This window comes from Grammomys surdaster, unplaced genomic scaffold, assembly GCF_004785775.1.
Source record: "Grammomys surdaster isolate TR1022 unplaced genomic scaffold, NIH_TR_1.0 203, whole genome shotgun sequence".
NCBI classification, from domain to species: Eukaryota; Metazoa; Chordata; class Mammalia; order Rodentia; family Muridae; genus Grammomys; species Grammomys surdaster.
In genome coordinates, this window is record NW_021604648.1 from 8532946 (window position 1) to 8547800 (window position 14855).

The 14855-nt window shown below is 39.1% G+C and overlaps 1 protein-coding gene across 1 annotated transcript in view; it reads left to right on the top strand.

Moving 5' to 3' along the window:
- Ankrd42 (ankyrin repeat domain 42) overlaps positions 1-14855 on the top strand; it is a 46592-nt gene that overhangs the window by 12382 nt on the left and 19355 nt on the right. Inside the window, exons 5-8 of the mRNA XM_028770648.1 lie at positions 3863-3998; positions 10536-10736; positions 12273-12398; positions 14572-14677. Of these exons, the coding sequence (XP_028626481.1) occupies positions 3863-3998; positions 10536-10736; positions 12273-12398; positions 14572-14677 (569 nt within the window). The remainder of the gene's footprint in view (positions 1-3862; positions 3999-10535; positions 10737-12272; positions 12399-14571; positions 14678-14855) is intronic.

Consider the following 14855-nt stretch of genomic DNA (forward strand, 5'->3'; position numbering starts at 1 on the left):
GTCGTAGTGTGTGATCATGCAGATGAACTAGCATTTGGTACTCTGATTATCTCTTCCTGACTTTCAGAGTCCTTCTTATGACTTTGGGGAAGTCATTTTTTCCTTTAACCCTCTCACTTTAAACATGGATGTAGCAATGGAGACAAATCTCCCTCTGCCTCTCCCCACCATGAATAGTATAGAAAATATTTCAGAGGTTCTGTGTTTGGCTGCTGGTTCAGAGCTTAACTCAGAAGACTCTGAAGCTTTTAAACAAATATTCACAAGGTAATTATATCTTTATGAATTCATGTGTACCTATCTGCATAATGCTTTAAAAACTATTTCATATACCAGTTTAGGAAGTGATTTATTACTCCGGGAGTTACCTTGTTTATTTTAATGTTTATTTATTTTTTAATTTATTAATCATTTTGTTTACATTTTAAATGTTATCTCCCTTCCCTGTCTCCTCTCCATGAACCTCCCCCAGCCCCCTCCCCTTTGCTTCTATGAGGGTGCTTCCCCACCCACCCACCCATTCCCGCCTCACCCCTCTAGCATCTCCCTTCTCTGGGCCATCAAGCCTCCACAGGACCAAGCAAGCACCTTCCGTCCCACTGATGCTAGATAAGGCAGTCCCCTGCTACTTATGTAGTGGGAGCCATGGACTAGTCCACGTATACTGTTTGGTTGATGGTTTAGTTTCTGGGACTTCTGGGGGGTTCCAGTTAGTTGATACAGTTCTTCTTCTTATGGGGTTGCAATCCACTTCAGCTCCTTCAGCTCCCCCCCCTAACTCTTCCATTGGGGTCCCCAGGGTCAGTTCAATGGTTGGCTGTAAGTATCAGTATCTGTTTTAGTCAGGTGCTAGCAGAGCCTCTCAGAAGACAGCCATACCAGGTTTCTGTCTGCAAGCACATCTTGACATCATCAGCAATAGTGTCAGGATTTGGTGTCTGCACATGGAATGGACACACGGTGGGGTGGTCTCTGGATGGCCTTCCCTTTAGCTCTGCTCCATTTTTGTCCCTGCATTTCCTTGAGACAGGGACAATTCTGGATTATAATTTTTTAGATGAGTGGGTGTCCCCATCCCTCCACTAGGGGCCATGTCTATCTACTAGAGGTGGTCTCTAGGTTCTATCTCCCCACTGTTGGGTATTTTAGCTAATGTCATCCCCTTTGGGTCCTGGGAATCTCTTGTATCCCTTGTGTCTGGGCCTTTCTAGTAGTTCCCCAAGCCCCCCCCTTCCCCCTACTGCTACTTATTTCTATTCATTCTCCTAGTCCTCTGTACTTCTCTCCTGTCTCTTCCCATACCTGGTCCTGCCCCCTCTTCTTTGTTTCTTCTCTCCTCTCCCACCCAGGCCCCTCCTCCCTCTGCCTACCATGTTTATTTTGTTCTCCTTTCTAAGTGGGTTTGAAGCATCCACATTTTGTCCTTCCTTCTTGTTAAGCTTCATATGGTCTGTGAGTTGAATTATGGGTATTCTGAGCTTTTGGGCTAATATCCAATTTATCAGTGAGTGCACACCATGTATGTGCTTTTGTGTCTGGGTTACTTCACTCATGATATTTTTTAGATCCATTCATTTGCCTACAAAATTCATAATAATGTCATTTTTAATAGCTGAGTAATACTCCATTGTATAAATGTACCACATTTTCTGTATCCATTCCTCTGTTGAAGGACATCTGGGTTCTTTCCAGCTTCTGGCTATTATAAATAAGGCTGCTTTGAGCATAGTGGAACATGTGTCCTTGTTATATGTTGGAGCATCTTCTGGGTATATGCCCAGGAGTGGTATAGCTGGGTCCTCAGGTAATGCTACATCCAATTTACTGAGAAACCACCAGTCTGATTTCCAGAGTGGTTGTACCAGCTTTCAATCCCACCAACAATGGAGGAGTGTTCCTCTTTCTCCATATCCTCACTAGCATCTACTATCACCTGAGGTTTTGATCTTAGCCATTCTGACTGGTGTGAGGTGGAATCTCAGGGTTGTTTTGATTTGCATTTCCCTGATGACTAAGGATACTGAACATTTCTTTAGGTGCTTCTCGGCCATTCAAGATTCCTGAGAATTCTTTGTTTAGCTCTGTACCCCATATTTTAATTGGATTATTTGGTTTTCTGGAATCTAACTTCTTGAGTTCTTTGGATATTAGCCTTTTATTGGATGTAGTGTAGGTAAAGATCTTTCCTGAATCTGTAGGTTGCCATTTTGTCCTATTGACAGTGTCCTTTGCCTTACAGAAGCTTTGGAATTTTATGAGGTCCCATTTGTCAATACTTGATCTTAGATCTTAAGCCATTGGTGTTCTGTTCAGGAACTTTTTCCCTGTGCCTAGGTATTCGAGGGTCTTCCCCACCTTCTCTTCTATAAGTTTCTGTGTGTCTGGTTTTATGTGGAGGTCCTTGATCCACTTGGACTTGAGCTTTGTACAGGGAGATAAGAGTGCATCAATTTGCATTCTTCTACATGCGGACAGCCAGTTAGACTAGCACAATTTGTTGAAAATGCTGTCTTTTTTTCCCCACTAGATGGTTTTAGCGCCTTTGTCAAAGATCAAGTGACCGTAGTGTGAGTTTATTTCTGGGTCTTCAATTCTGTTCCATTGATCTACCTGTCTGTCTCTGTACCAATACCATGTGGTTTTTAATCACTATTGCTCTGTAGTACAGTTTTAGGTCAGGGATGGTGATTTCCCCTAGAAGTTCTTTTATTGTTGAGAATAGTTTTCGCCATCCTGGGTTTTTTGTTATTCCAGATGAAGTTGAGAACTGCTCTTTCTATCTCTGTGAAGAATTGAGTTGGAATTTTGATGTGGTTTGCATTGAATCTGTAGATTGCTTTTAGTAAGATAGCCATCTTTACTATGTTAATTCTACTGATCCATGGGAAATCTTAACATCTTCTGAGGTCTTCTTCATTTGTTTCTTCAGAGACTTGAAATTCTTGTCATACAGATCTTTCACTTGCTTGTTTAGAGTTACACCAAGATATATTATTTGTGACTATTGTGAAGGATGTTTCTCTTTTATTCTTTGTATAGAAGAAGGGTACTGATTTGTTTGAGTTAATTTTATATCCAGCCACTTTGCTAAAGTTGTTTATCAGGTGTAGGAGTATTCTGGTAGAATTTTTGGGGTCACTTATATATACCATTATATCTGCAAAAAGTGATACCTTGACTTCTTCATTTCCAGTTTGTATCCCCTTATTCTCCTTTTGTTGTCTTATTTCTCTAGCTAGAACTTTGAGTACTATATTGAATATATAGGGAGAGAGTGGGCAGTCTTGTCTAGTCCCTGATTTTAGTGGGATTGTTTCAAGTTTCTCTCTGTTTAATTTGAAGTTGGTTGTTGGTTTGCTGTATATATTGCTTTTATTATGTTTAGGTATGTGCTTTGAATTCCTGATGTTTCCAAGACTTTGAACATGAAGGGGTGCTGTATTTTGTCAAAGGCATTTAGTGAGATGATCATGTGATTTTTTTTCTTTGAGTTTTTGGTTTGGGTTTTTGAGATGCAGTTTCTCTGTGTAGCCCTGGCTGTCCTGGAACTCTTTGTAGACCAGGCTGTCCTTGACCTCACCTGCCTCTGCTTCTGGCTCCTTCATGCTGGGATTAAAGGCACGCACCAACACACCCTGAAGTAGTTCTTTTTAAAAGATTGTTTTAAAACTTCATTGTTCATGTGTTCAGATCAGTGGGTGCTGCAATTTTTTTTTACTATTAGATATTTGCTGTATAGTTTTAAGATTGCTATAAATTTAAGCTTCTAGTTTTCAATTGCAGAACTGTCTAGATTTACCATTTTTCTTACAAATGGCAAGAAACTGCGTCCATTTTGAAACTGAGTGAATTTTACCTGTAGGATCCCAGCGTGACTGACAAGAGAGAATGGAAACCTGTACATTATGCAGCTTTTCATGGGCGGCTTGGCTGCTTGCAGCTTCTTGTCAGATGGGGTTGTGGCATAGAAGACGTGGACTACAATGGAAACCTCCCGGGTATTGAACTAAAGCAAATATTGTAGTTTTCATTGATAAGCATTTAAATGCTTGTTCATATTTAATAAATATAACTATCTCATCATTCTATAATTTCTCCACAGAGCTAAAATAGCAGATAAGCTGATATGAACTGTTTACTATCACGCCTGTGTTATATACCTTCCATGAGTTTTTTCTTTTGCTTCTGCTTCTTCCTCCTTCCTCAATATTCATGTGGGATCCAGCTGAGGGCTTACACAAGTTAAGCAGGTTCCTGGGCACTGACCAGTATCCCCAGGGCTAGTACTATTTTTTTTTTTTTAATTCCTACCTCTCTGACACACAGACAACTATTTTACTGTTTAGGTATCTAGAGGACACACGTGTATGAGCAGGTTCATTATTTCAGTTTTGGTTTAATTTGAAATAAACTGTCTGTTTGACACAGTTTGTAAGCAATCTACCTTGTATATAAAGTGGTATTGAAATTCAAAAGACAGATTGTAGTATGATTGAATTCTTAAAGGCTGGAGAGATGACTTAGTAGTTAAAATAATTTGCTCCTTTTTTTGACTCTTCCAGAAGATCTTAGTTTAATTCTCAGGACTCATATCAGTTGGTTCACAACTGCCTGTCACTCTAATTCCAGGGGATCTGATACCCTCTTCTGGACTCTGTGAAGCCACTTGTACTTACCTGTATATATACACATACACACACACCCCACATCACATGATTAAAAACAAAAGAACCTTGAATTATAAAAGGAATCTTATACACTTCTATGAGGAGAAAATTTAGGCAGATAATATGAATGAGTCTGATCCAGTTACTTTGCTGTTTAAAATATCTCTGGATCCCTATGGATGCTTGTTTGTCTTGGAATTCTGGATGCTGTAGTCTCCCTCCCTCTCTTGTCTATCTTCTGTACCTTTACACTAACTACTATATGGAATAGCTGGGATTCTTTATGAAGTATATGTTTAACACTCTTTTTGTACAGATTTGTTGGTTGGTATGAATACATGTTTTAAGTATATGAAAGTGATTTTACTTTGCTCTCATCCTCTGTAAACTTATTCATTTGTTTGATTAAATCTCCCCCCCCCCCACCAATGTGTGTGCATATGTGAGATGTGAGTATGTGTGGAGTTTAGAGCCTAACATGTGATCTCTACCACTGAGATACATTCTACCCCCCACCACAAATTTAAAGTAGAGTGTACGTATGGAAAAGTACCCAATTCTATCCATATGCCATTGCACTTTCATACGTCTCTGGAATGCATCTCTGGAACCATTAAGCTTGACTAATATCTACTGCTTGCACATTTTCTCTGTTATCATTGAAGGCTTTTAAGGCTTTTGCTGCACTGTTCATTCTACTCAGTAGGAACTTAAAACAATGGGTGGCCTTCCATGGCTGCTAAGTGAACTGTAAATCCCCTTTCCAGTTACCACAATTAGTCTCTGACTTTTGGCTTATAAATCAGTCCCTCCTAGTTTTGAACTATATGGTATAAAATGATATATTAGTATTCCAAGTTACTGGCTTGTATTTTCCCAAGTAGGTGTACCAGTTTTACCTCATAGTAGTATTTAAGAGTTTCACATGCGGCCCGAGCACAGAGCAGATCCCAGGTGGCAGCTCTGTATCCAACCTCACAAAACCCAGAGGAAGAGGACCTCCCAGGAGCTCTAACCCGGGCAGTATCTCAGGTAAAAATGAATCACCTGTGATATCTGCTGTTAGAAGTTCTAATCCAGATGCTGACCTCCGAACTTATACTACTCAGACCTTTGATGGGCCATTGACAAGAATATCAAACAGCTGGAGATTGACATCACTAATCTGAAGAAATCCCTCGTTTCGCTGTCTGAAGAGACCCTCTCCCTCCCCCCCCCCAAATTGCAAAGGACTTTATTGGACTTGATTTACTCTTTTACAGTAGAAAAGACTGTGTACAGCTCTTGACTGTGTACAGCCCTTAAAGAAGAATGTTGCCTTTACATAGACAAGACAGAGATGGTTAAAGAGAGCATGAAATAGGTCAGAGAAGGCCCTGAGAAAAGACAGAGAGAGAAAGAGAAAGATGAGAGCTGGTACAAGAATTGGTTTTCAACCTCTCCATGGTTGTCAACCCTACTTCCTCCCATCTTGGGACCATTATTGGGTTATTTTGCTTATTTCTTTTGGTCCTTAGGCCTTAAATAGGCTGACTAATTTTGTGAAACAACAGATAAATAACTTGGTAGCAAAACCTATTCAGATACATTATCATAAGTGAGCTATGGAGAACCACGAGACTCAAGATGAGGTTGTTACTCTATCTAGGGTGCTCCCAAAACCCATCTCCACCCAACCAAAAAGAGGGGACTTCTGCCTCTAGGCCAAGCAGAGAGGGGCCACCCAGAACCCCCTCTGTCAGGCAATCTGAATTCTTGCTTAGGCTGCGAGGCTAAGCACTGCAATGGAATATAAATAAAAGATAAAAATATCTCTCTGGGTTCCCTGAGGGACAAGCCTGACTGCATAGGGGTTGATGTCAAAAGTTTCCCCTCTCCAGGAAAAAGACATCGGGACGGGTATGGCCCTCATGCCTCACTGGACAACGACAGGGGGACCAGAGCCATTACAAAGTCCCCTTCAATGACTGGAGGTCAGGCCTCTATCCCCACCTTTGCAAGATTAGAATCGCCACAGCCCTTCTATACTTAGAGAAGGGAGGAGATGTCAAGGGAAGCCCTGCTTATACACTGAAGGCCTTAAAGCAGCCATAGGCCTAAAATCAGCAATAGGCCTGTCATACATGTATACTAACACCACGTCTTGTGTCTCTCTGGAAAAACATTAAAACAGATGGCTATAAGCTATTGTAAACAGACAGCTTTTGTAGAAATTTACAAGCCTGAGTAGTCATAGACCTTGTAAATAGGTAGCCTTGGCAGACAATACCAACTTAGATAAGGACAAGTGAATCATAGGCAGAGTCACAGTGACCTATCCCCTGAACCCTTTCCCAGCCGATACTCTGCTCTGAAAGATATCTGTACTCCCCCTGAACACCCTTGCTCCAGTGTCATACCCTTCACACATCCTGCCTTTTTGTGTTCATAACTCCTGTGTGAATAAGTACAAATTACGATTTAATCTAAAAAAAAAAAAAAAAAAAGAGTTGATCCAGAAGTAGAGCTGCAACAAATTGAAGAAAAAAAAAAAAAGAGTTTCACATGCAGCTGTGTTTGGTGGTATGTCTCTAGTTACAGCACTTGAAAGGTAAGGGAGGGCTATTTTTGAATCAAATATAAAAAGTACTAACCACAAAGAGAAGATATTATTATATTGGACTACATTAAAATAAACTTGTATTAATTAAAGGATGTCTCAAGAGTAAAACAGCAATCTGTAAAATGGAAAAGGTATGTGCAATGTATGTAGCTCAAGGCTTCCATCTAGACTCTATGAAGAATCCTTACAGCTCTTGAAGAAGACCCAGAATATAGGAAGGATGTCTGAACTGGTTGGTATATCACAACAGAAACTAATCAAGTAGCCATTAAACATAAAGATATAAAATGATGTGCCCTGGCAGTAGTCATGAGCAAAAATACAAATTAAAACCAGTAAGAGACCCAATAAGCCAACAGAATTACTAAATGTAAAACAACTAGTTAAGTTAGTGGCCAGGGTTAATCAGATGGGAGCTACTGCAATGATTTCGTCCATATTCCCAGCTTACCTTCTTTATTACTTTTTAAGTTGGCATTAAAAAATGTTACTATATTTTGATAGTATTATTTTAAACTGATAATCACTCTCATATTTCCCTTTTTTATTGCCCCAACCCCCAAATCTCCAAATAGTTATCCTTCTGCCTTATGGATTTCATATCTTTATAACATATATATACATATACATATATATTTGTATGTATATGTAGTTATAGAGCCTTAATTATAGTTGTTTAAAATTATATTTATATCTGTATTTTTATGATTTAAAGCATTTATTGTATGTGTACATGTCTCTGTGTAATATGTCTATCTGGAGTTCCAGGCAATTGTGAGCTGTACAATATGGGTGTGGAGACTAAGGTCTGATGTAAGAGCAGAAGTGCAGTGAGCCAGTGACATTCAGTAATTAAGAGGTTTTTGGAACCTGGGAGGTCGCGGATGGCTGCTCTGCGGCTATCATCATGCCACAAAATGAATATATTGAATTGCATCACAAATGATATGGATATCATTTGGACTACCATGAGAAAAAGAGAAAGAAAGAAAGGTGGGAGGCCCATGAATGTTCAAAGAAGGAAAAAAAAAAAAAAGATTGGCCTGAAGGCTAAGCTCTACCATAAACAGCGCCATGCAGAGAAAATACAAATGAAAAAGACTATTAAGATGCATGAAAGAGAGAAACACAAAGCAGAAGGATGGTGAGAAGACTCCACAAGGCGCAGTCCCTACCTGTCAGCTGAACAGAGAGGGACAGTCGAGAGTAAAAGTACTTTTCAACATGATTAAGCAGAAACAAAAAGAAAAGAGGGGAAAATGGGAGGCCCCTCTACCCAAAGTTGGTGCCCGAGGAGAAACAGAAGCGTTGAAAGTTATTCCAATAGGAAAAAGAAAAAAGAAGGCATGGAAGAGAATGGTTACTAAAGTCTGCTTTGTTGGTGATGGTTTTACAAGAAAACCACCTAAATATGAACAGGTTCATTAGGCCAATGGGTCTACGTTTCAAACAAGCCCATGTCACACACCCTGATCTGAAGGCTACTTTTTGCCTGCCTATACTCGGTGTGAAAAAGAATCCATCATCCCCATTATGCACAATCCTAGATGTGATCACCAAAGGTACAGTTATTGAAGTGAATGTGAGCAAGTTGGGCCTTGTGACACAAGGAGGCAAGGTTATTTGAGGAAAGTATGTCCAAGTTACCAACAATCCCAAAAACGATGGGTGCATAAATGCAGTCTTGCTGGTTTGACAGTGATGTCATACAAGTCATTCCACTCACTACCGAAGAGTACATGCTGTCAGGAAAACACCAATGCTGTGACCTTTCTGAACTATCAAGCAGCCTTACCCCATGTGCAGTCATCAAGAAGTATTTATTAAGTTGTAAAGGAAAATAAAACACTGCCTAGTTTAAAAAAAAAGAAGAGCAGAAGTGCTCTGAAGTGCCGAGACATGCCTCCATTATTTTACTTTTATGTTTATATCTCCAGCCCACTCAGAATTGACTTTTTTATGTGCTATACAAGGTCACAGTGAGTTTCCTTTCAAGTATGTCTGACCATATTTTGTTGGTTTTTTTTTTTGCTGTTTTTTCATTAAAAAGATCAAACTTGTTTTTTAAATATGTATACTTGTTGTATTAGTATAATATAGAGGATAAAAATTCTTGAGTAACTGGAGACACTCCTAAAAACTGTTTATAGAGAAGATTTGGGGTTTGATAGATATCTTAATAGTGATTTAAGCATGAAGGAAAAAGAGGTGCTTAGAGAGACATGGGGCATATCATGAGTATGTGCTCTGAGAGAGAGTTGCCTTCTCAAGACATTAATTTTGTATATATTTGTTGACTACCACCCATGTGTCTATGTGTTAGAGGTAACTAAGCAGAAAGTGCAAAGTCATTGCTTTCATTTAGTAGAAAATGAAAAGAGATAATCATCAAAATGAATGATGGAAACATACAACATTGTATAGTGGCACATGTTTGGATAAATATAGCAAAGGGGAGAAGCAGATAGTAGTCATTGCTCATAAACTCCCACCCTCTCCATGCTGAAAGTTCTGGCTTCTGTCTGACTTTCAGTCTGATCTTTTAAGAATTCTTTGAATTTTTTTTTGTCTGTTCATCCCATTCTTGTTTGTTTTGGTTCTTTATAACTTTTAGAAATGAATTTTGTTATTTTACTTTTGAGGATTTAGTATGGAAATAGTGAATTTGCTAGTGTGTACTTAGTATGCAGTCTTTTTCTTTTTGAGGCAGGGTCTTGCTATGTAGCCTGTGCTGGCTTTGAATTTGTACTCTTGCCTACGCCTCTCAAATAGTGGGATTGCAGTCTTGTGCCTCCATGACTGGTTAGTGTAGAGTTTTAACTTAAGTTTTTGTATTTATTATAAGAATAATGAATTATAAGAAGATGACAAATGAAGAATGATAAAAATATCATTCATCTTTGGTCTTTTTTCTTTCTTTCTTAGTGTTTTTGAGACAGGATCTCTTTATTCTAAGCTTTAAAACTTATGTAGGTCAGGCTGGCTTTTAACTCAACAGAGATCTGCCTGCCTCTGCTTCCAGATTGCTTGGATTAAAGGTGTGTACCACTACATTTGCCTGAAGCTATTTTCAAAAACAATTTTAGACTGTGTTTCCATGTAGTCTCTGGCTAGCCTGGTAGCCCAGGATGACCTGGAACTTCACATTGCTTTTTCCCCTCCCATTAGGACTTCTTGTGTTATAGTCATGAACTGTCACACCCAGCTTTTCAAGGTATTTTGTTGTCATTTTTAGGACTAAGTCTATCCTTTCGTCTTATCTACAGTTCACTTAGCAGCCATGGAAGGCCACCTCCATTGTTTTAAGTTCCTACTGAGTAGAATGAACAGCGCAGCACAAGCCTTAAAAGCCTTCAATGATAATGGAGAAAATGTATTGGACCTGGCCCATCGGTTTTTGAAACAGAATATTGTACAGTTTATTCAGGGGGCTGAGTATGAAGGAAACCATCCAGATGACCAGGATGGTGAGTAATTAACCCTACATTTTAAAATAGAGAATGGTAATAATAAAATGGAATTCAAAGACAAAGAACGTGTAAGGCAGATGCTACATTGAAACTTAACAATATGTTTCTATCCATATTAATCCAGATCCTTTATTATGAAGCATTTTAGACAAAGCATGTAGATAGTAGTATAAAGAACACTGTATGTGACTCTGTTGGCTAGGTTCATGTCAACTTGATATAATCTAGAGTCATTTGAGAGGAAGGAGTCTAAATTGAGAAAATGGCCCCCTTAAAATCTGGCTGTAGGCAAGCCTGTAGGTCATTTTCTTAATTAGTGATTGATGGTGGAGGGCCCAGCCCATTGTTGCTGGGGCTATCCCTGGACTGATGGTCTGTCCCTATGCAATCACTGATCTGCTATGTGTTAATACAGATTAGCTTGCATTTTCTAGAGTTTTTTATTTGGTCATCTTGAGAATTCATATGTCTTCTGTGTATTTTTAGTTTATTCTTTTTATTGCTACATTGTACTCTATGATCAATTGAACTGAGGTGAGCATTTGCAGTGCTTTCAGTTTGGGAATTACCAGTAGGGTGGCTGTTATGTTTACATGGACGTATGTTTCTATTCCTCTTGGTAAGTACTAGGAGTGGAACATGTGGCGGGTGTATATCTAACTTAGATACTGTTTAAGGAGCTGTTTTTCCTTTCTCTCTTCTTTCTTTCTTTCTTTCTTTCTTTCTTTCTTTCTTTCTTTCTTTCTTTCTCCCTCCCTCTGCCTCCCTCCCTCCCTCCCTCCCTCCCTCCCTCCCTCCCTCTCTCTCTCTCTCTCTCTCTTTCTATTTATTTACTTACTTTTGGTATTTTGAAACAGGGTTTCTCTGTGTAGCCCCTGGCTGTCTTGGGACTTGTTCTGTAGGCCAGGCTAGCCTCGAACTCAGAGATCCACCTGGCTCTGTCTCCCAAGTGCTGGGATTAAAAGCGTGTGTCACCACATCCAGCAAGCAGCTGCTTTCAAACTGCTTTCCAAAATACTCATATACTTGTCATCAAAGATAGTTGTCACTCTATTCTATTGTAGTCATTTTAATGGGTGTGTACTGTTTGCTGGAGCATATTTTCCTGGATTGGACACTCATGCTCCTTCTTTAATGAAATATCTTTTTAACTTTCTGACATCTTAAAGATATGACTTTTCTAGTTATTGAAAGTTTTTTTAAAAAATATGTATTCTTGACATAACTCTGTTACAAACATTAATAAACTCTGTCAGATTTATATTGCAAACATTTTCTCCCATTCATTCTCTTTTTGTTTTCAAATGGTAGAAATGTTCAATGTTAGTAAGTTGTAATTTGTAATTTTGCTGTTTTAGATAGTGTAGCACGTTTGGTGATATCTTACAATTCTTTTTATTCGTCAATGTATCACATGAACTCACCTGAGTAGCTTCATACATAAGATAATATTGAAACCTGGATTTTGTAACAGCTTGAAGTAGGGAAAAGAGCAAAGCCTTGAGTTTACTAAAATGCTGGCTTTTTATTCAGATGTAGCCTTTCCAGGTCATGCGGCTGCCTTTAAGGGTGATTTAGAAATGCTTAAGAAACTGATAGGCGATGGGGTAATCAATCTGAATGAACGTGATGATAATGGATCAACGCCCATGCATAAAGGTGAGCTCTTCCTGCTTCAGCTTCAGTTGTGATTTCTTACGTGTTAGTCATCCTTGAATATCAGAAACCTTCCCTCAGGGACAGCAGTGGGCATTATATGGCATCTACAACATCTCATTTCTAGTTCAAGTGCCTTTTATGATGGCAAACATGTACGCCTTGTAAGGAGTATTTTTTAATTCTTTTTTTATTGGATATTTTATTTACATTTCAGATGTTATCCCCTTACTCCATTCCCCCCTCCCACCCAGGAACCCCCTATCTCATCCCCCTCCCCCTGCTTCTATGAGGATGTGCTCCCATCTATCCCCTGTAAGGAACATTCTTATAACAGTATTTTTAAAAGAATTACTTTACTTTCCTCTTTCCTTTATTTTAAATTTTATTTTGAAAACAAGGTCTTGCTATATATTCCTGTCTACATGTGTGAAGTAGGCTGGCCTCAAACTCACAGAGATCTGCCTGTCTCTGCCTCTGTCCTGGGTGCTGGGATTAAAGGTGTGTCCCACCATGTTCTGTCCCTTTCTTTAAAGAATAGTTTTAATTTTATTTTATGTATATGAGTGTTTGTCTGGATGTGTGGGTATGCTCCATGTGCATGCCTGGTTACTTGCACAATCTAGAAAAGAGCATCAGATCCCTGACAGTGGAGCTATTGACAGTTGTGAGCTGCCATGTGGGTGCTGGGATTTGAAAAACAAGTGCTCTTAGTGGCTGAGCCATCTCTAGAGGCCAGAATCTTTTTCTTTTCTTTTCTTTTTTCCAGAATCTTTTTCTTTTTTCTTTTTTCCAATTTTTTTTTTCGAGACAGTGTTTCTCTGTGTAGCCCTGGCTGTCCTGGAACTCACTCTGTAGACCAGGCTGGCCTCGAACTCAGAAATCCGCCTGCCTCTGCCTCCTAAGTGCTGGGATTAAAGGCGTGTGCCACCACTGCCCGGCCCAGAATCTTTTCCTTATATTCCATGTTAGAGAAATTATTTATCCTTCATTCTTTCTTTATATTACCTGAGATAGGATGGAAATGTCAACCTAAACTAATTATTTTAAACCAAACACCATTATTCATGATCACAAATACAGTTTTTTGATCACATTTAAGAACAGGAAAGACAGAGTATATTACTGTTTTTTTGGCCAATGGATATTTACTTTGGGAAATTCTGTAGTATATTTTTGGCAGCTGGTTCTGGATAGGAGAGAGATGAGGAAAAGGGAGTAGGCATTGAGGAAGAGAACAAGTCACTAAGGATCAAAGTGATGATGTGTTTATAGAGACTTAGTGACGCAACAACAGGATCCTTCCTCACGCACTTTATTGGGGAACACACCATTGATTGTAAAGCGAAAGACCCCAAGCCTGAAATGGGTGCTGCTTAAATAGTTATCACAACTGTGTGTAAGTGTCTAATTGGTGCTTCTTGCAGAACTTCATTTACATACTGCTCGGGAGGGTGAGGAGCTGGGTCTGAAAGATACACAGGCTCACAGCAGGTGTTTATGACCCTGAATGCAGTTGTTTTCCACCTCAAACAGAGGGAACAAGCGCCATCTTCTAATGGCGGCTCCTTACAACTTAGTAACAATGTATTTATGACAGTTATCAGTGTATATCTCTCACTATATTTAATGATTAGTGAAACCCAGACCTGATGACATGAGTTTGATCCTTGGAATCTACATGATAGAAGTGCTGGAAGTTGTCCTTTGACCTCCAGATTTATACTGTGCAGGTACAGACACAGAGTAAATAAGTATATGTAAAATGTTTGAGAAAAGATTTCTTTTGTGTGTGACTTTATATGCACAGAGCAAGATTATTGATGTCTCTGAGGTCCTTGTGATTGGAATGCTCATATTGGAGACACAAGACTGTATAGGAGTTGTGCAGTATGACATAGCACTTTAGAAAGGGTTAGGAAGACTGCTTTCTAGTCCTGCTTGTTTGAGGTTTAAATTCCAATTTTTGTATCTATATCCAAAATTATTTGGATAGGACCTGAGCACAGTAGATATTTGGTTAAATGTCTAATAGATGTACAAGTGAAAAATAGAAAATATTTGCACAGCATACTTTTGTTAGTTACTACGAGGTCAAAATGTCAGGAAACTGTTTTCAGTAACAACTCTCTCTGTATGAATTACGTGTTTCCTTTTTTTTTTTTCTTGTTTAAAGCTGCTGGACAGGGCCACATAGATTGTTTGCAGTGGTTGATTGACACAGGAGCTGACAGCAATATTACCAACAAAGCAGGAGAGAGACCCAGCGATGTGGCTAAGAGGTATAAAACCCTGTCTTCTACTTGCTTGTACTGTCTTCTTGCTTCTGCTTTCAGAGTTGTGCATTTAGTTTCTCATACTTAGAAATTTCTGATTATTTAATACAGGTTTGGGGGACTCAGTAAGATGCTGATGGAATCACAGTTTTTAAGTCGATTGATGTTGATTTCTTATTGGGTC